This window comes from Diachasma alloeum, unplaced genomic scaffold (genome assembly GCF_001412515.2).
Source record: "Diachasma alloeum isolate Michigan unplaced genomic scaffold, Dall2.0 Dall_scaffold_00179, whole genome shotgun sequence".
Classification (NCBI taxonomy): domain Eukaryota; kingdom Metazoa; phylum Arthropoda; class Insecta; order Hymenoptera; family Braconidae; genus Diachasma; species Diachasma alloeum.
Genome location: NW_021680345.1, coordinates 3,299,957 through 3,319,003, shown reverse-complemented (window position 1 = coordinate 3,319,003; position 19,047 = coordinate 3,299,957). Strand labels below are relative to the sequence as shown.

The following is a 19,047-nucleotide window of genomic DNA, read 5'->3' as shown; positions in this document are numbered from 1 at the left end:
AATTAGAATGCAAGTAATCAGGTTAGCAGAAAATTAACTTTTAAAAAAATCAATGGAAAATGTCAATTGATATTTTTTTTGACATTTGTGGGGTGACAAAAGTCTGTGGGGGTCCTCTGAAGGTACCCTCGCAATTTCAGAGTTTTGTCACCTCTAGAACCCCAAAATCCCAAAATCCACATATTATTATTAACTACAATAAACAAATGGTTAATTGTTAATTGTCTTGCACTCAATACGCTAATAGATATTAGTTTTGTCAAGTTTTGTCGGCCTTTAATAATCTGCTAAATCATCTTCCAAGGGTGGAAACTCGGTCGAGCGTGAGAACCACTGCTTTCCTATTTTCGGCAAACGAATTTTCGGCTAGCTTCCACTCCATCTTCCTGACAGTCGTTTTTATTGGATTTCTTGTTGTGCAATAGTGTCGTCGGGTTTATCACAGGTGAATACTATTGAAAGGGACATTCATGACGGTTGTAACGTCCGGGGGGTGACAGTTGACTGACTTGTACTTTGGATTTTGCCCACGTGGTATGACGAAAGTGCTTACCAATCCTCAATCTGGGGTAAAAACGTGTACTTAAGAGTAGTTTCACCGCATTGCCATTTACTGGTGGTTTGAAAAATCGTTAGGACAGACTCTTTGTTGCGCAATTTTACACAATGCCGTGCCACCTGCATAGCGGTAGTCACTTTTGTCATGTTTCAGGTCTTGACAAACGTGCTAATTAGCATGAAACATTTTTTTTCTCGGTTATCGCGTTTCTAAAACATTTCTTTTTGGACTTGGTTTCATTGTACGTTGCGACACGTTCTGTTTGACTGGTATTCGTCACACGGAGCGAATAATTTAAAAGAAAACATGAAATTGAGTAATCAGTTAGTGTGACCTTTCAAGAATTTTTACGTCAAATCTGCAAGACAATGAAATCACTGTAGTAAAAATTACGACTTTATTTTGAAGTTCTGATTTAACGAAGCGGATTTTTTACTAGAAGTAATGTTAAAAAATGAGTATTTATAAAGTATCTTATATATCTTCTTCGAAAAGGAGATTTCCTAAATTTATTTTAAATTCTTGAAATGTTTTGTAACGTTCCGAAATGCAGAATCCAATTTGGCCGTTCGAAGTTTCATTTCAGTTTAACAAAATTTAACAAACAGTTTAACAAAATTTGTAACTTTTTCACTGAAACAGGGCTTAACGTAATTTTCAAAAATCGAATTCAATTTCACGAGCGGCATCACTGGAATGTCCTCGAATGCATCGTTTTAACCTCGGGATTCTTCATTTTTTCAGGTTTGATGATGGAAAAGATGGGTTCCTGGATCTTGCTGAGCTGAAGAGAATGATGGAGGTCCTTGGAGCACCCCAGACCCACTTGGGGCTCAAGGCCATGATCCAGGAAGTCGATGAGGATGGCGATGGTCGCATCTCGTTTCGCGAGGTGAGTGACTCCTTCATTTCCTTTATGAGTAACAAATATTTTTGGTTTTGGCTTTCACTCGTTAAATGCGAATGAAAATGGCTCTCAAGTGGGAGGCCACAGGTTTCTGTAATAATTTCGGCATTGAATGGGGGAATTTCATGGCAATTTCAGGACCCAACACTTTTGCGCCTAACGGCAGACATTGTGCGAACGATAATTGATATTTACGATCGCTGAAGCTTCAATTTAACCGGAAATGTCATAACGTCGGAGTCATTCTCGGTTATAACGCGATGCTCACTACTTTGGTGGCGTTAAATTTCCCAATTCGTTAACAATCGAATTGTCTTCAGCTGTAAATTATATGAAATTACGTTACCATTAATTTTACAGCTTCAAAATGGCCCTAATCGTAAATTGGAGAAATTGGCGGAAAATTAGGGGGAGAAATTTTCATTACTCAAGTGGGGGCCGTAAAGGTAACTCGATAGGTCGCAATTTACGAGATACGGCGAAGTGAGGAATTGGTCATTCGTGGAAACCATGGGGAAATGCGAATTTTTATAGATGTTATACCTGGAGTTACTGTGAATCATATAATTCCGTTTTGTTCCATGATCATTCGAATTACTCACCGGGAAAGATATTTATTGCGCCATAATAGTTTACTGTTGTTCATAATTTAGCTGAAGTTGTTTCACTGGTCAATATTTTTTTGAAAATATAGCGAATTCGCTCGAAAATTTTATCCTATTTCCTTGGAAAAATTCGATAGATATTTTGTTTATTGCAGTCTTTGCTCTAACAATTCTTGAGCATGAATTTTGGAAGTTATTGTTTTTGATTTTGGTGATGAAAAACAAAATAAATGCACGGGAGGAAATGCAAGAAAAATTCGAGAAATGAGTCGTAAAAAATGTCGATCTATTGACTTTTTTCTGAATAAAAGTGCAATACGAATTTAATAGGATATCCGCGATCGTGCGATTCCCATTCAATTTTTTCACACGTGACCGCGGAAAGGTCAGCAAAATCTAGTTGTTCCTTTCTTTTCCCGTGATCGTTTTCAGTATTCGCCGAAAGAAAACATTCCTTACATCATGATAATTGTCTATTCTTCACATTTCGGTGAGAATTTCTTCATTATTCGTATTTCTGTTTGTTTTCAGTTCTTGCTGATCTACAGAAAAGCTCATGCTGGAGAATTGGAGCAGGATTCCGGTCTCGGGCAATTGGCCAGATTGACAGAAGTAAATGTCGACGAAGTCGGAGTCACTGGAGCTAAAAATTTCTTTGAAGCTAAGGTAAATTGCTCGAAAAATCTCCCATCAATATTTGAACTGAATGATGTCAACTACAATCACTAATTTTTATATTCTTATTCACTTCTTTATACACTTATTCACGGTATGCACTCCATTCGAAATGGAGTGGCAAATTTTAGTTGTGAGAATCAAATATCATCCACATGTTTTCTGAAAATACCGAAAAGTGAAAGGGAATTGATCAATGATTCAAAATTATTGATCAATTGTTCAGTCATTACTCACTTTTACCATTGATTGAGTTTTTTTCTATGTATCATTCATTTTTATAATATAATGCGTCAATGAGTGATTCAAAACATTTGAACTTTAAATGAAGAAAATGAAGCTTCCCACAAGTAAATAAGGTTTTGATTGATTTATCAATTGAAATTTATTCACTGTACATTATGTTGCACATAATAAAGTAATGATAAAGTCAAACAGCAGAAAAATAAGAGGAAATGACTAGAATGACGCAGAATGAAGTGGAAGATTGCAAATAATGCGTACGCGGGGCTCACAATAAGAAAAGAGCGAAAAGGAAAAATGATGGATCAAGGTGATACATCAAGGCTGGCTCCGATCTAGCTGAAGCTAGACACAAGATAAGATCCCTCAGATAGAGTAATAAACTTGAACTTGAATAAATTGTTCCTTCAATTTCTATTCTAGATTGAGCAATTACGAAAGTCAAGCAAATTTGAAGATGAAATTCGAATGGAGCAGGAGGAACGACGACGCGAGGAGGAGGAGAAGGCAGCAAGGCGTGCGCAGTTTCGCGAGAGAGCTGCTATCTTCGGAAATAATTAAGTCTGAGTTTACAAGTGTAGAGTTACGTATTATCTTACAAAATGTGGAGGCTTTTTATCAATTCTCTGGACTAATTTTAAATAGCTGCGCAATATTACACCCAGACATCCTCCAGATTACCTATTATCGGTGTTATTTAGGCAACGAAATTGTAGTTTAGAATGAAAGTGTTGAAAGTGTCTCAAAAATTATGAACTGTTGGCATGTAATTTCATTCAAGTTTTAGGAATTTGAGAGTATAAAAAAAAGATTTGCGCGAAATATTTTAGCCTTGAGAGAGCGCAACTGGAAGTGTAATAACTTAAGTGTTTAAAGTGTAAGGTTTCTCTTTTTTATTTTATATCGTCGTGACACCTCATGAATCATTGTCATTTATCGTCCAATGTCAGACGAGTAACAAGAAATCTCATTGATAGAAACTTTTCATTTCGTTATTAACTAGGACATATCACTTTTAATTGATAGTTTTCTTCGTCAAACTTTCTTTTACATTCATGTGTACATAAAATTATTTCTCGTTTCTTCATTCATTGATGTAATGTCTTAGATTTTCAAGGTTTTAAGAATGTTAATTGTGATAAAATAAAAGAAATTATTAAACTAAATATATATGTTGTTTTTTGAAGTTCACAAAATATGAAAAAAATTAAAAAATTAAAAAACGATTATTATTATTTTTCTATATTAAAAAAAATAAAATATGAAAAATTTAATATTTTAAAATTATTTTTTATGAAGTTAACCATTTGAATGGATATTTTTGAGTGAAAATTTGACTAATTAAATTGCACTATGGAATTTTGAATTTTTTTGAAGTACACAAATGTCGAACAAAATGTTACTGCCTTCTTTATCGACGCTTGGAAACAGAAATGATTATTTTCATAGTGACCACTACAGAGACCCTAAAAACCCCTCACATAATTTTTTTCCCTCTCTCTCGTTGGTTTTTTTTGTGGGTTATTGCGGTTTTTTGGTGAAAACCAAATAACCTACAAAAGATACACAGCTGATTTTTACTTTGAAAATTGTAGATAGTTGAGTGTTGTGACGGAAGAGCGGTTTTGGGGAGAATTGAAGGGAGAGGATCATCGGTTTATTTGAGGAATCGTCGGTTGTAAGGTTAGAATATCGTCAACAAACAGCACTTTGTTCGTTAATGAGAAAGTCCGAGTATTTCGACAATTTTTTTCTCATTCAAAGTTTCCTCACCATTAGATTGTTTCATTCATAATTCATAATTAATAAATAAACAATTTTTTTCTCTGCAAGTAATATTTTGGAATCCGCAATATCATTATATTCATAAGAAGAAAATGTTTGGAAAAAAATGTGTTGAATAATTTTAATTGTATCTATGTCGTCGAATTTACCCCCCGGAATTATTTCTATGACGACGTATTTTCAATGGAATTCAACATTATCCCAACGTTAAATTTTTTTCCCTTTCCCTGAAAATTAGTTGCAAAATAAATTTTTTTAACAACAGATGATGCAATCAAGTTCATAATTGACCTCGATTGGGATGCCATTGGAAAGTATATTTTAAATCACAATGGGATTCATCAAAACAATTAATCATTAAAAAGAAAATAATCATAATATTATTAATATATATATTTTTTACATATTATTATTATTATTATTATTAATTATTTTTTCGGTTATTGTCGAAAAACGATCGGCCACATGTACACACGTACATTCTGAGGCCAAAATGAATTATTCTGACACAAAAAAACAGAAAATTTCAGATTTCCAATAGTTCCATCTGGAACCAAAATGATCCAAAACTCAATGATTGAGATAAACTGTTTTCCCCCCAAAATATTTAAAAACATGTGCAGAAAAGCTATTACGAATCCCTTTATCGATCACCTCACGTGAAATATGACAATACAATTTTTTTGTTGCTAGGCAAATTCATGAACTCGACATGATGATGCTCACACTCTACTGTGCTGTCCCCCTGATCCTCGGGTTTTTATCCAGAATACTTTACCTGATCGTCATCGATCGCGGCAGAATTCCCAGTGGACGAAAAACTATTAGAACGTTGATAGTCCTCGGTTCTGGGGGTCACACCACTGAGATGTTGCGCATAGTGAAGCATTTAGACATTTCAAAATACACTCCCCGAACCTACATTCACGCACAGACCGATAAAATGTCCCCGTCGAAGCTCGTGGACATTGAGGGGAGCCGAGGGGACTCGAAAGTCCTCCGAATATTCAGGAGTAGACAAGTTGGCCAGTCCTACTTCACTAGCATTGGCACCACCCTCGTCGCATTCTTCCACGCTATGAGATTATTACTGTCTGAACGTCCTGACTTGATACTCTGCAATGGTCCCGGCACTGGAGTCCCTCTGTGCCTGGGCTCGTTCATCCTCAAGATTTTTTTTCTCAGTAAAACGAGAATCATCTTTGTCGAGAGTTTTTGTAGAGTCAAGACTTTTTCACTCTCGGGGAAAATTTTGTATTTCGTCGCGGATCATTTGATTGTACAGTGGCCAGAGCTTTGTAATAACAACTCCAAATTTGTGCATTTGATTAACTGATTAAATTATTTTCACACATTATTATTGATTTTTCTATTCTTGTGCACCTTTGATCTTGCAGAAATGGCTGAGGGAATAGCTCCGCTGACTGGAGATGTTTGTTGGGGAGTTTTAATGAAAAACTGCGAGAATCGTGTGCCCAATGAAATTAAAGCCCACGTGGTGCCTATTTGCAGAGCCCTTGAGGGTGCAATCAGATCTAATGAGTTGAGTCATTGTTTGGAATTTGATTTAGTAAGGGGGGGGGGAATGAAAACTTAATTATTGAGGAGATATTCAGGACATGAACATGACTTCGTCATTCAATTTTAGTCTGGGCTTCTTATGAATGAAAAATTTATTTTTCGTGGGGAATAATTATCTTATTTCATACAGAATTTAATGAATTATTACCGTCAAAGATAGAGAGATCTTTAGAATGAACGGGATAAAATTTTTAGGAGTATTTTCGCTGTATTGTTCAAAGAAAACAAAACTGGAAAGAATGGAAATTCCTCGTATTTAACTAGATTTCGCACTGAAAGTAAAAAACATGTCAAACATGTTCTGTTTGAATAAAAGATAGAGAAATCTTTGCAATAAACGGGATCCAATTTTTATGAGTATCTTTTCAGTATTTTACAAAGAAAAAAAAATAGATTTCGCGCTGAGAAAGAAAACATGTTCTCAAACATGTCCTGTGTAAATAAAAAAATCGCTAATCGAAACTTAGCAAGAGGAAAATTATTTCATTTAAACATACGAACGTTTCAAACGTGTGATTATTCTATTCAAGAATTAATTCCTTATTTTTCAGGAATTTTTAGGAAGACTTTTTCTTTACTTTCACAAAGAAACAAAACAATGGAAAATTCCCTTCTTCACTCTTCAAATATTCAGCACGAGATTTTTTATTCTTGATTTTTCTCAACTCACATTTTGTCCCTCAGAATATTTTGTTTTCTGTCAGTAAGATATATTTCTTCGAAACTTGGTCTTAAAGAATAATTCATTCCCCTCATTCCATGACTTTGCACTCATTTTTATGTTCGTCTGTGTTTTCTGCAATAACGTTCATAATTTGTAATTGGGGGTTTTGACTATTAATTCAAGGAGACCATCACCTGAATGGATTGAGAAAACATTGCTGAGATTGGAGGCTTGCGTGGATAGAACTTGGGAAGCATTGAATACTGGACATTGGAAAGATGTGGAAATGAGGCACAGATATTGCTACACAATTTGTAGCGTATTGAAGGTACCCAACCATTCAGAATAATTCTTTCCCTGCAATTCCTCAATCATTGAATACGAAACTTGAATGAAAAATATTAAAAACCGATTATTTCTCAAAATAAAAGATTACTCGCCTAATATTTTTCATTGAATTTTCGTATTCCATAATTTTATTCAATCAAGAATTCCCTGAAATAACACAAGTATCATTTTAAGATGTAAATTTATTTTCAGTGTATAGTTTTAGAAATGAGTTCCCAAGGTGTTGAAGACCACTATAAAACCGATATAACAACAAAAATGATTGAGCAAGTCGACAGGGGATTGCTGCTGGGTGCTCCACTCGACGACATCCCCCATTTGTTGACGAGAATCGCCTCTAGACTGAACGAAAAAATGTGCTGTAAGCATAATCACTTATTTATCGCCACGGATAGATTGAATTTTCTTTAATTATTTCTTTGTCCACCAGCTGTTGTAAGCAAAAACTCTGGTATTTTGCAATGTGACTCGACAAATGTTCCTAAGAATCTCTTGCGTGGATTGGAATGGGTTCAACGATATAAATCTCCATCGATGGAGACATTCTATCGTGATATTTTCGTGAAGAAAAGCCCTGCAGTATTAGAAGGTACCAGTTGAATAATTCATGGGAATGATGAATCATTTATATTTGCAGGATGTCTGGTAGAAGAAAAATTCCTAAGCAAGTCTTATCTACAACCATAAATTCACACATTGATAACTACCTCGTCTCGAACATTTTGCGCTGAACATAAAATAGCAAAACCTCACAAACAATCGACTAGAAAATTAAGAGGAAAGTTTATTGAATCTGGAGACGGCTATTCTAGGAATATTTCATCTAATAACAACATCTTTTCATCATAAATATGATCAATGAGTGAAGATAATTAATGTATTACTCCGGTTTGCTGACAAGGGGTTCCTATCTGTCTGAAGATTTAAAAAGTACCTGGAGATGAAAATTTCCCGTGCAAGAATAGATCTCGTATGGTTGTTCATCGCTTACTTATAGAATGTCAATTTCCAAGTGATAAGACCCATAACTATTATAATAATCAACTATAATAATCAACCATAATAATCAAATTAATTGAAGTTATTAATAAACTATTAGTAGTCTCCTGATTCTTGTTTAGAAATTTTGTATTTCCAAATTAGAGGAGGCTGGGGTAAAATGGACACTTGACTTTTTTATAAATGTTAATGACGGGTTGAAATGTTGCTGAAATTTAGTAATTTTTTTTTAATACCAGCAACAATTCTTTCCCTTTGTGATGAGCTTAAGCTGATGTCAATTAATAAATTTGTTTCTGAGTTATGAATAATGTTAAAAAAATCTAGTGTCCATTTTACCCTACCCTCCCCTATTTCTTGTTGGAAATTGTTTCTACCCCTCTGAGTAAGAAAAAGTCCAAATTTATCTATTTGTTCAATGAATTTCTCTTCTATTTTATCTGCACAGGATGTATAGACCACTGGAAAGCTTTAACTCTATGGAAAGACCCCAACTACCTCATAAAAATAGCTGGAACCCGTACAGTTCCCATAGAAATAGGTTCAAAATACACTGAAGAAGACTGGTGTCAACACCTCATTACCCTCTCAGACTTTATTAAATCACATGTTACAAAAAACAATGATAAAGTTGGATATCTCGCGCAACATCAGCTCTTCGAACAAGTAAGAGTCGCAATATCTATAACACTAAGATCCAACACAGCTGTGAGAACAACCTCATGTCGTTAAGATTCCAGAACTGAAAGAAGACTTTTCAATTCCCGACTACTGCAGCTTCTCTGATAATTCTGAAGACAGTCTGCCTGACACTAACGCCTGGTTCGGCCCCAAAGGAACAGTCTCACCTCTTCACTATGATCCAAAAAATAATCTCCTGTGTCAGGTGAGACAAATCAAATAATCAACTAATAACGAAATTTTGATTTTCCATCATTTCCAGGTTTTTGGTTGCAAACGAGTGATACTTTATCATCCAAATGATAGTAGAAATTTGTATCCATACGATACGAGGTTGTTATCCAACACAGCACAAGTGGATCCGATAAATCCTGATTATGTTAATTTCCCTGATTTTAAAAATGCTCAAGGAATAATGTGTTATCTTAACGAGGGAGAAATGCTATTCATTCCTCCAGGATGGTGGCATCACGTTGTGAGCCTGTCTCCATGCTTTTCTATTAGTTTCTGGTGGTAATTACCAATAAAAAAAATGTATGAAAGAAAATAATAATCTGTATTATTTAATAAACACATCTCTCAACGGTTCAATAGTTAAAAAAATAATTCTAACTCTTAACGTTGGTAAAATACTCGTTATCAGCTTGTACAAAAATAAAAAGAAGTGCTGCCGTTGGATGAAGGAAATACCAGATAAAGAAAAAATGAAATGATCGTTGTTGTACTTGATTACGGCAGTGGAGGGAACTCGTCGTCAATTGTCGAGTGGATCCTGCAGGTGGGGCACGATCGGCTCTGGTTGAACCAGGTGACCAGGCACTGCTTGTGGAATGTGTGTTGGCACTCTAGGGTGTACGTCGGTATCTTCAGCTCAGAGACTAGGGTCTCCCAGCAGATGACACATTCAGCCTCCGGGGACTCCTTGATCCAGGAGACGTTCTGAGGCTTGCTCCAGGGATTCTTCTTGGCAACAGTGTCTCGATGGAAGGACGAAACTGAAAGGGAAAATGTCAGGGGGTTGAGGATGACAAGTACGTGACGAGGTGAAATTGGAATTAGTGAATTAATCGTGCTCAAGGGCTTTGTACATGATTTAAAAATTTTAAGAAAATTAAAGAAACTCAAAAAACTTGAGGTGTTTCGTGTGTAGATCACCGGAGGGTGAAATGGATGGGGAGTCTTATTGTTCTCGAGTCCTGATTCAATCGCTGAGCACAAAATTTTCAAATATTCGGAGGGGGGGGGCGTTTGTACTTCCGCGACTGTACACATCCACAGCTGTCCACAGATTTGTGAAAAATGTGAGAGAACAACTGTACACAACAAGATCTGAAGAAAATGTGCAAGAATTCTCAATGATGCAGCGTACTTAGAAATTTCCCCCATAAATTTTCCAATTTTTTTCATTACTTTGACCTCTCAACCGAAACACCTTAAGAAACTTGAAAGAAACTTTAAAAAATGTTCATTTTGCCCCTAAATACGATAGCTAATTCCCCAACTCACCAGAAGACGTCGAGGAGTTAGGATCACTCCCCGTTCTCCCCGCCTGCGTGGTCAAGTAGACCCCCTGATTCTTCACATTAGCAGGCTTGTTGCTGGAGAGATAAGGAATCAGCTGGAGCTTCTGCCTCGAATTGAGGATCTTATCAGCCTCCGCGATGATCTGAACGAGAGGAAGTCCAGTCAGAGAGTCATTATGATTCTTCCTCACAATTTTAATGCTCCATATGAGATCGAATTCGAGCACTCCAGGATGCTTATTACGAAGGATGTGCAGCAGCTTGTCCATGCTCTGTATCTTCTGTTTCTTGACTTCACCGAACCCATGCACTGGCCTCTCGTTGTTCCTCTCAGGCTCTTGAACACTCGGTGGACGAGAAGGAGGTGCTGATTGCTCTGACATTTTCTCCTTCACCAGACCCTGATGAACTGCTGATGAACTGCTGTCTGATGAAGCTGTCTTTGCAGAGGCTTTAACTGCCTGCTGGGCAGTCACATCAAGTGCTGTCAACAGTTTCTTCGCTGGGGGAGTTGCTGGCACATTCTGGGGAACCTTCATGGCTTGAGGAATAGGTGAAGATGGATGAATCTGCAGGTTCTGTGCAGAAACCACCTCAGCAGGTCTCGGCATTTTGTTCACTGCATAAGATGACGAAGCAGCTAGAGCCACAAGCGATGCAAAATTGGCTGCCAGAGTTGCAGGCTTCACTGTTGTAGCAGGAAGAGCTTTAGCCGCTTCAACTGGAGTCGTTGGAGCTGCATTAACCGTCAAAGGTGGAGATGATGAAGAGGTAGAGGCAAGAGCTGGCATCATCGACGAGCCAGGAACAGGGGGTTTGGCATCACTAGCTTCAATTGGCTGCACAGACTGAGCAAGAACACTCATGATTACAGATGGATCCTGTAGTGTTTGTGCAGAAGTTTGCACATGAGCTTGAACAGGAGCTTTTAGAATGACTTGAGCAGGTTTGACTTTCGTTGGAGGAACCGTTGGCACTGGCGGTGGAACCTGAATGTAATTCTTGACACGTACATTGGTATTGTCCGATGCAACTGCTGGAGAAGCGTGCACCTGAGAACTAACAATATCTTGTGAATTCTTGTCCACCTGGGGTTCATTTGGCTGTCCCTCCACGGCAGCAACTGGCCCTTGTCCAGGATCTACTGCATCTCTCGAACTGCTCGACACCTCTGACCTGCTGCTCTCTCCACTTCTCTTTTCAGAATGCTCCTCACTGGACTCTGACTCAGAGCTCTCTCTTCTGACCTCAGCTTTCTTCTTCTTATCATCAGAGGTTTGTACTGGTGGTGTCGCAGATGGGGGATTTGTCGTGACATCAGTAATGGTGATAGGAGACCCCAGATAAGGTGAATACTCTCTTTGGAATCCTGCTCTCACATAGGGAGGTCTCGAGTACCCAGACGATTGAAACGATCCCGATGGCATCATGGGGTTGTTCAAGGGGTGATAGGGACTGCATGGAAGCGAAGGTGGTGGAGCGTAACGGGGCTGTTGTTGATACCACAGAGGGATTATTGGGGGAACCTGATTAACCCCAGGTGGAACAATAGCTCGACGATAACTTACCATTGGCTGCTGGAAGTGATTTTTCAACATGTTGACAGCTATTTCCATTAAATCTTGAATATTCCTCTGAGGAAGGGGCGGGGAGTTGAGGGTATTCATGTGGGTCCTGAAGGCCTGCTCCCTCTCCTCACTCGGATTGTTCGATTTCATCAGCTTTGTCAGCTTTCTGTGCTCACTCTCGAGGTCTGCTCGCATCCTCTCGAGCTTCTCCAGGGGATCTGCCCACTCTGTCCAATCAACATTCAAGTAATTCTTCGTAATCTGATGCACGAGATTCTGGAGTTTAGCTACAACAGCGTATTGACTCTGGGTTATGTCAATCTTGCAAGTGATCAAGTTGACGTTGTAATTGAACTCATAATCCAGAATTTTCATCGACATCTTTCGCTTCATCTCTGTGGACTTGTCCTGCTCGGATTTCAGCTCGTTTCGACTGCTCTGAAGATCAGTTTCAGTGGTTTTCAACTGGTCTTCAGTCTCCTTGAGTCTCGTTTTCACCGTCTCTAGCTCGTCTTTATTCTTCTGGAGCTTGTCTGAGACTGTCTGTAATTTGCCTTGAGCCTCCTGGAGTTCGTCCTGAGTCTTCTGGAGTTTTTCTTGAGTCTTCAGGTGTTCGTCTTCACTCATTTTCAGCCTCTCTCCACTTCTTCGAAGCTCTTCTCGGTAGCTTTCTAGCTCTTCCTCCAGGGTTTTGATCGCAGCTTCCTGGTCATACAGTTTCTCGCATCTGCAATACTCGTGCTTCTTGCAGTCCCAGGGGAGGTCGTCTTGATCGTCCAGCGTCCCCTCTGACTCAGTCTCGATGACGCAACGTTCAGAAATTTCCTTTGGCTTCTCCGATGGCTTCCTGTTATTGCTTTGCTGATTTTTCTTGTTCTTATTTTTCTTCTTCTGAGTCGTAATCACTTGTTTCTTTCCTTGCTTAATCTCATGTTTCTTCTTCTTTCTTTGTTTAACCTCATGTGGTTTTGGAGGTGGTGGCATTTGTTCCCTCGCTGCCTGTTCAACCTTGCATGAGGGCTGTTCAATCACCTCCTCCTTATCAGATTCTTCCATCCGTTCAATCCCTTCAATCTCGTCCCCATTATTCTCTTCAACTCTCCCACCATCTGCCCCCTCATCCTCACCCTTCTCTTTCACCGCAGTCTCTTTCATCTCCTCCTCGACAAACTTCTTTTCCAACTTCTTCTTGACATCGCCAGCAACGTCCTCCTCTACCTCCTGTACTTTCATCTTCTTCACAGGCGTCTGGAAGCTCGCATTCGTATCACTCGAGTCCTCCGACTCAACAGTAGTGCTGTAAGCATCCCCATCCGACTCCTCCTCCACATCATCCAGAAAATCCTCAGCGGTCAGCAAGAATGGATCACTCTCAGCTGGATCAGCCTCAGCCTTCTCACCCTCCACCTTCGCACTAGCAGTGGCAGCTCGATCACGAGGTTCAGATTTCACCTCGACCTCCGTCTTCTTCCTCCTCTTCAGATGCCCACTACTAAAGTCAAACGTCTTCTTCTCCATCATCTCCATCACCCTGAGCTCTGCCTCCTCCTCCGCGAGTGCATAAGCCCCCGGCAGCAATGCTGGTATACAAATGTAGTTCCCAATAGCCACAAACTTGAGGGATTGAAGCAAAAACTTTCTCACATCAATGATCCCATCGAAATCCTTGAGAATAGGCTCGAAATCACTGCTCTCAGTCAAACTATTCCACTCCCTCATCAAGTCATCATTCTTAATGGGCCCCCTATTCTCAATATACGATAAAAAATAAGAGAACAAAAAGGATTTAATGAAAATCTTGCTTTCACCGTCCTCTGAGAAATCAGGCTCGTAACTTGTGTCAATGGTACTCCTCATGTGTTCGTTACCATAGTACGCCTTGTTGGGCCTCCAATCGTTATCTGGATCTATATTGAAATTCAACTCCCTGAGGGATATCATTTGCATGACTTTCGAGGTGAATAGATCGCATGTCGTTGTCTCCAGAGACTCGACGACTTCCTCCACTCCCTGAACAACACCGCACACGTTTAAGGCGTCCTCGCTGGTGTGGGGATGCTCAGTCGTCTCGCTGATCTTGTCGACGGGCAGAATGTGCTTGACTCGGGGAACTTTGGATGTTATTCTGCTCAACTGCTTCTGTTTGCGAGTAGCTCCCTTCGATATTGAAGTTGTCTGCTGAGCATGCCACTGTGATTTGTCCGCCGAGGGCTCGATGTCCTTCACACTGCCATCCTCTTTGTGAATTGTTATCTTTTTTATGAGACTTGGCTCCTCCTCGGTACCGCAGTTGGGGGTGAAGCACTCCCAGTTGAGGAGGACCTCTTTGTCTGAGATCTTTGCAATCGACGATGACTCGTCCTTCTTGACCTTCCAGCAGGCGCAGTGGAAGTGAATTTCGCAGGGATTTGTTGTATTGCTGCAGGTGACTGTGACCATTCCGTTGTACGCTGGGGATTTGACGAAGATGTCTCTGCCGCAGATGTGGTTTTGAGAGGTCAATCTGCAGATTGTCATGAAGCATCTGGCGTCTGGTGGGTGCCAGCCAGAGCACTGCTCCTTGAGGCTTGTCAGCTGTTTTGTTAGCTCGTCCATTGTACTCTCGGGGATGAGGGTCTCCGATTCTGGGAGGTAGCACACGGGAAAGTCCGAGGAGTTGGCGACTGACAGGCCTTTTGTGGCCATGCGCTCCGCCTCGTCGAAGCAGAAGACTTTGGTGTAGAATTGGGTGAGCCCCAGGTAGATCATGGGGTAGGTGCCACCGAATGAGACCTCTAGGTCTGTCAGGATCGATCGGGCCTTGTTCAGTTCTAGAAATTGATTAGACTGCAGGAGGCACTTACAGACGAGGTACTGGACGATTATGTCCAGGCGCGAGTGCTCGTTGTTGTTCAGGGGGAGTTTACGTTTCGAGGTGACGTAGGCTTCGTATCGAATTACCGCGGCGTTGTAGAGACCGTTTGTAAAGTCCTCGGTGGCACGGGCGAGGTGCCTCTTCTCCTCGGGGGTCAGGGATTTTGAGAGGAGTGACGCCGCGTTCATTCCGTCGAGACATTTCATTATGTTGGCGTTTAGGGCATGCATCGCCGAGGTGTCGAATTCTACTTTCTCGGTCGTCTGGAATTCGAAGAAAATTATTCTTGAATTCTTTTGCGGAGGCACAGCGGGGGATTTGGAGAGTTTCGAGTTGAGTTATAACGTAAGTTGGAGTTTTATTTTAATATTTATATTGTTATTTATGTAAGTTTTGTAGGGAAGAGTGGGGCAAAATCATTTTTATCTTCAACTGAACGGAAATTTGAGTCGTTATTGAATAGCTCGGAGTGAGAGGAAAATAGCCAAAGTTTTTAGGAAGTGGAGTGAGATGTAGAAAAAAACGTAAAAACGTGAATGTGGAAATCTCGATTTCATTAATAACTTGATTGATTTTTTGTTATATCTTTATTTTGTTAGATTTGTTATAATATTTCAGAGTCTGGGGGAGTGGCAAACTTTTGAAGAGGAGATTTTTGTAGGGTGAAATGAGATTTACAAAAACATCTCGATAAAAATTCATCTTCGAGTGCAAGCCATTTACCAAGAACTGACTCGTGAATGGAATTTATTCTTTTTTTTCTTCAACAGAACTGAAATCTGAGTCATCAGAGAATATCTCGAGGTATATGCGGGAGTGGCGAACTTTTTGTGAAGAGTTTTTTTCTGGAGTAGAATGAGCTACAAGAAACCTCACGGATTGCCATTCGAACTGGATTTAGATGCGACCAAATTGTTAATTTATTTTTCCAGTTATGTTGAAGGTTTAAGAGAATTTGATCTTCTTATTCATTCTAAAAATGCGAGTTTCGATAATAATTTGGATATTAATAATTTTCGAGTATTTTTATTCTTGAAATAAAATGAAACATCTCAATGAAAATTAAAAGAAAGTGGAGCGTAGGTTTCGAGATATTCGAGCTAATCTGCAGGTGGAATTCAGTCATTTTTACCGACATACAGTATGAGTTTTTCATAAATATTTCCCCATCCGAAGCAGACAGAGAAATCATGATAGAGAAAAGGGAAGTATAAAATGCATTTCCTTGAATCATTAATATCTCTTATCAAAATATTCCAATTTTTTTTGGCTTGTTGTGCCGGCGAGACTGCTACTGATCCGTCGATTCGATTCAACTGTGTTGTTATGTTCTTGAGACTCATTAGGAATGTTCTCATTATTTTATGGTGACAACCTACCAGAGATGTCGAGAGTCTGAGAAAGCTTGAATTACAAGCGGAACGTCGCGATTCGACAATGAATTAGTACGGCTTACTGATTTTTCCAATTATCCCATAATCCACATCCTGAGTTAATTCCAATTAGAATGAATCAGGTTTGACTTTAGAGCTTCAAAAAATACTTCTGAAACGACTAAGATATTGTTGAATTTTTCTCAAGTGATCTGGAGTTATTGACGATCAGAAATTTTATTTCGCCCTCTTTTCTGCTCAATCCAAAAACCTAGGGGAGAGTGGGGTAAAATGGACACTTCACTTGAAATATTCATAATGTATATACCCCCCTGTGTATTACATATATGTATTACACCCACCCCCCTCTCCCCACGTATGAAAAAATTAGAAAACCTAATAGAAAAATTCTATAGGAATTCTATGGGATTTCTATTTGTTTTTTGCGCTGATTTTATTAGATATTCGCTAAAAAAATTCAATAGATTTCGAATTTCAGTTCGAATTTTTCTCTTGAGATTTTCTCTATTAAAAATTATTGGGCACAACAGAAAATTTCAAACAGAAATTCAAAATCTATTGACTTTTTCTTGTCGAATATCCAATAGAATTACCGCAAAAAACAAATAGTATTTTCCAATAGAATTCCAGTAGAAATCCTATAGAAATCCCATATAATTCCTAGAGAATTCCAATAGAATTTTCTAGCGAATTCGCTAGGTTTTCCATTGAATCTTTTCGTGCGTGCCCTATATCCTCCCAAACATGCCTTCAATTATCTCTCCTAGAATCCGAAATATTTCCCAAAAACTTATCTTAAACTAAAATCCAGTTGTATCTACTCCTGGATTAATATCTCTCCTCACTCTCCGATATTGAACATTGCGTTATGAACTAAAAATTGTGTATCTGTGGGTGAGGACACACGCAATCAACTGCGTCGATTACTTAACAAATTACGTTACCATATTCGCTGATATCCACTTCCCCTCGCTATTGTCTGAACAGATAGTCGTGTTTATCTCGTATGAATCACCTTGTCGGCACGATCAAGTGCATACCAAAACAGACAAAAAGTCTCGGAATCGAGAGAAACATTCACTATGAAATAATTTAGTGAGGACTACAGGGAGTCGAGTCAGAGTCGCGCGTCACGTGTCCCGAAAATCATGAACGAGTCCTTTGTTTTGCGAGGAGAGGGCTTACCGGTAACTACGCGTCACGTTTACAAGCGCCTTCACCGAAACAACTCTCATTCCCTCACATTTTCATCACTTTACGGTTAGAATTCGTTGATGCGTGCATTTCGGCAGGTTTTTCAATGGATAACAAGTGTGAACGTGATAAATTCACAAATTTACGGCGGAAATCGACGGAGGTAGACGCGATGTCTTGAACTACTCGACGCAACGGAACTCCGCGGCCTTGCACTTCACGAGTTTTGGGAGGTTCTGAAGAAGACCGAGGACAGTGCTGCCGTCGCGGCAGTTGCCGGGGAGGCTTGAGAGCAATAATTGAAAACACTGGAATAGAAGTGGATGAAACGGTTGGGATGATGGGATAATTAAGGGGTAACAGAATGCCCTTAATCTCCCATTAATCTCCAGAAGGTGATGATGAAGATCAATGTACTTTGGGTTGAAAAAATAATAATTTTGAGCAGGAAATTTATTTAATAATTTTGAGAAAACGATGGCCTTCTGTTACCTCTTAAGGTGTTTCGGTTAAAAAGTCAAAATAATGAAAAAAAATGGAAAATTCATGGGAGAATATTGGATTATGGGGTTTAAAAATAAGAAACAGTTTTTATCTATGTGAACACTTTAATTGAAAAATCTCTAAGACTCTACACAGTCAGGAGTCCAGTGGGGCCCAGGGTTAATATAGACCCAGGAGGGCAATATAATTTCCACCCCCTGAAGCAAACGCTCGGTCTTTCCCTCTTGACCCCGCCTGGTCGCCAGCTGTACTTCTGGGAAAAACCTACATTTGGGAAAAAACACATCAGTAAAAGTCCCGAGAGGACTTTTCCCCATTTTACACTCTCAGGGAAGACCCCATCGCAATATAAAGCAATAAACCTTTCCTTCNACTGCGTCGATTACTTAACAAATTACGTTACCATATTCGCTGATATCCACTTCCCCTCGCTATTGTCTGAACAGATAGTCGTGTTTATCTCGTATGAATCACCTTGTCGGCACGATCAAGTGCATACCAAAACAGACAAAAAGTCTCGGAATCGAGAGAAACATTCACTATGAAATAATTTAGTGAGGACTACAGGGAGTCGAGTCAGAGTCGCGCGTCACGTGTCCCGAAAATCATGAACGAGTCCTTTGTTTTGCGAGGAGAGGGCTTACCGGTAACTACGCGTCACGTTTACAAGCGCCTTCACCGAAACAACTCTCATTCCCTCACATTTTCATCACTTTACGGTTAGAATTCGTTGATGCGTGCATTTCGGCAGGTTTTTCAATGGATAACAAGTGTGAACGTGATAAATTCACAAATTTACGGCGGAAATCGACGGAGGTAGACGCGATGTCTTGAACTACTCGACGCAACGGAACTCCGCGGCCTTGCACTTCACGAGTTTTGGGAGGTTCTGAAGAAGACCGAGGACAGTGCTGCCGTCGCGGCAGTTGCCGGGGAGGCTTGAGAGCAATAATTGAAAACACT

General features: G+C 39.5%; 3 protein-coding genes across 6 annotated transcripts in view; 2 read left to right on the top strand and 1 right to left on the bottom strand.

Annotated features, from left to right (window-relative positions):
• The window catches only part of LOC107041122 (EF-hand domain-containing protein D2 homolog), a 21,520-nt gene extending 17,625 nt beyond the window's left edge, over nucleotides 1-3,895 (top strand). Inside the window, exons 2-4 of the mRNA XM_015261528.1 lie at nucleotides 1,304-1,451; nucleotides 2,603-2,737; nucleotides 3,413-3,895. Of these exons, the coding sequence (XP_015117014.1) occupies nucleotides 1,304-1,451; nucleotides 2,603-2,737; nucleotides 3,413-3,550 (421 nt within the window). The 3' untranslated portion in view covers nucleotides 3,551-3,895. The remainder of the gene's footprint in view (nucleotides 1-1,303; nucleotides 1,452-2,602; nucleotides 2,738-3,412) is intronic.
• Nucleotides 3,896-4,489: 594 nt separating this feature from the next.
• LOC107042978 (bifunctional peptidase and arginyl-hydroxylase JMJD5) lies at nucleotides 4,490-9,614 on the top strand. Of its 2 annotated transcripts, XM_015264259.2 has the most exons (8): nucleotides 4,490-4,672; nucleotides 6,172-6,316; nucleotides 7,203-7,347; nucleotides 7,560-7,728; nucleotides 7,798-7,956; nucleotides 8,815-9,032; nucleotides 9,100-9,252; nucleotides 9,310-9,614. In XM_015264259.2, exons 2-8 carry the CDS (start codon nucleotides 6,174-6,176, stop codon nucleotides 9,562-9,564), a joined length of 1,242 nt encoding a protein of 413 aa, XP_015119745.1. In that variant the 5' UTR covers nucleotides 4,490-4,672; nucleotides 6,172-6,173; the 3' UTR covers nucleotides 9,565-9,614. The 2 variants fall into 2 exon arrangements, with proteins under 2 accessions (XP_015119745.1, XP_015119754.1); XM_015264268.2 differs by lacking the exon at nucleotides 6,172-6,316.
• LOC107042959 lies at nucleotides 8,947-18,497 on the bottom strand. Of its 3 annotated transcripts, XM_015264248.2 has the most exons (4): nucleotides 17,331-17,798; nucleotides 12,139-15,255; nucleotides 10,554-12,060; nucleotides 8,947-10,042 (listed from the first exon to the last, which is right to left on the bottom strand). In XM_015264248.2, exons 1-4 carry the CDS (start codon nucleotides 17,331-17,333, stop codon nucleotides 9,777-9,779), a joined length of 4,893 nt encoding a protein of 1,630 aa, XP_015119734.1. In that variant the 5' UTR covers nucleotides 17,334-17,798; the 3' UTR covers nucleotides 8,947-9,776. The 3 variants fall into 3 exon arrangements, with proteins under 3 accessions (XP_015119734.1, XP_015119725.1, XP_015119716.1); XM_015264239.2 differs by lacking the exon at nucleotides 17,331-17,798 and adding an exon at nucleotides 18,488-18,497 and having other exon boundaries at nucleotides 10,554-15,255; XM_015264230.2 differs by having other exon boundaries at nucleotides 10,554-15,255.
• Nucleotides 18,498-19,047: the final 550 nt, after the last annotated feature.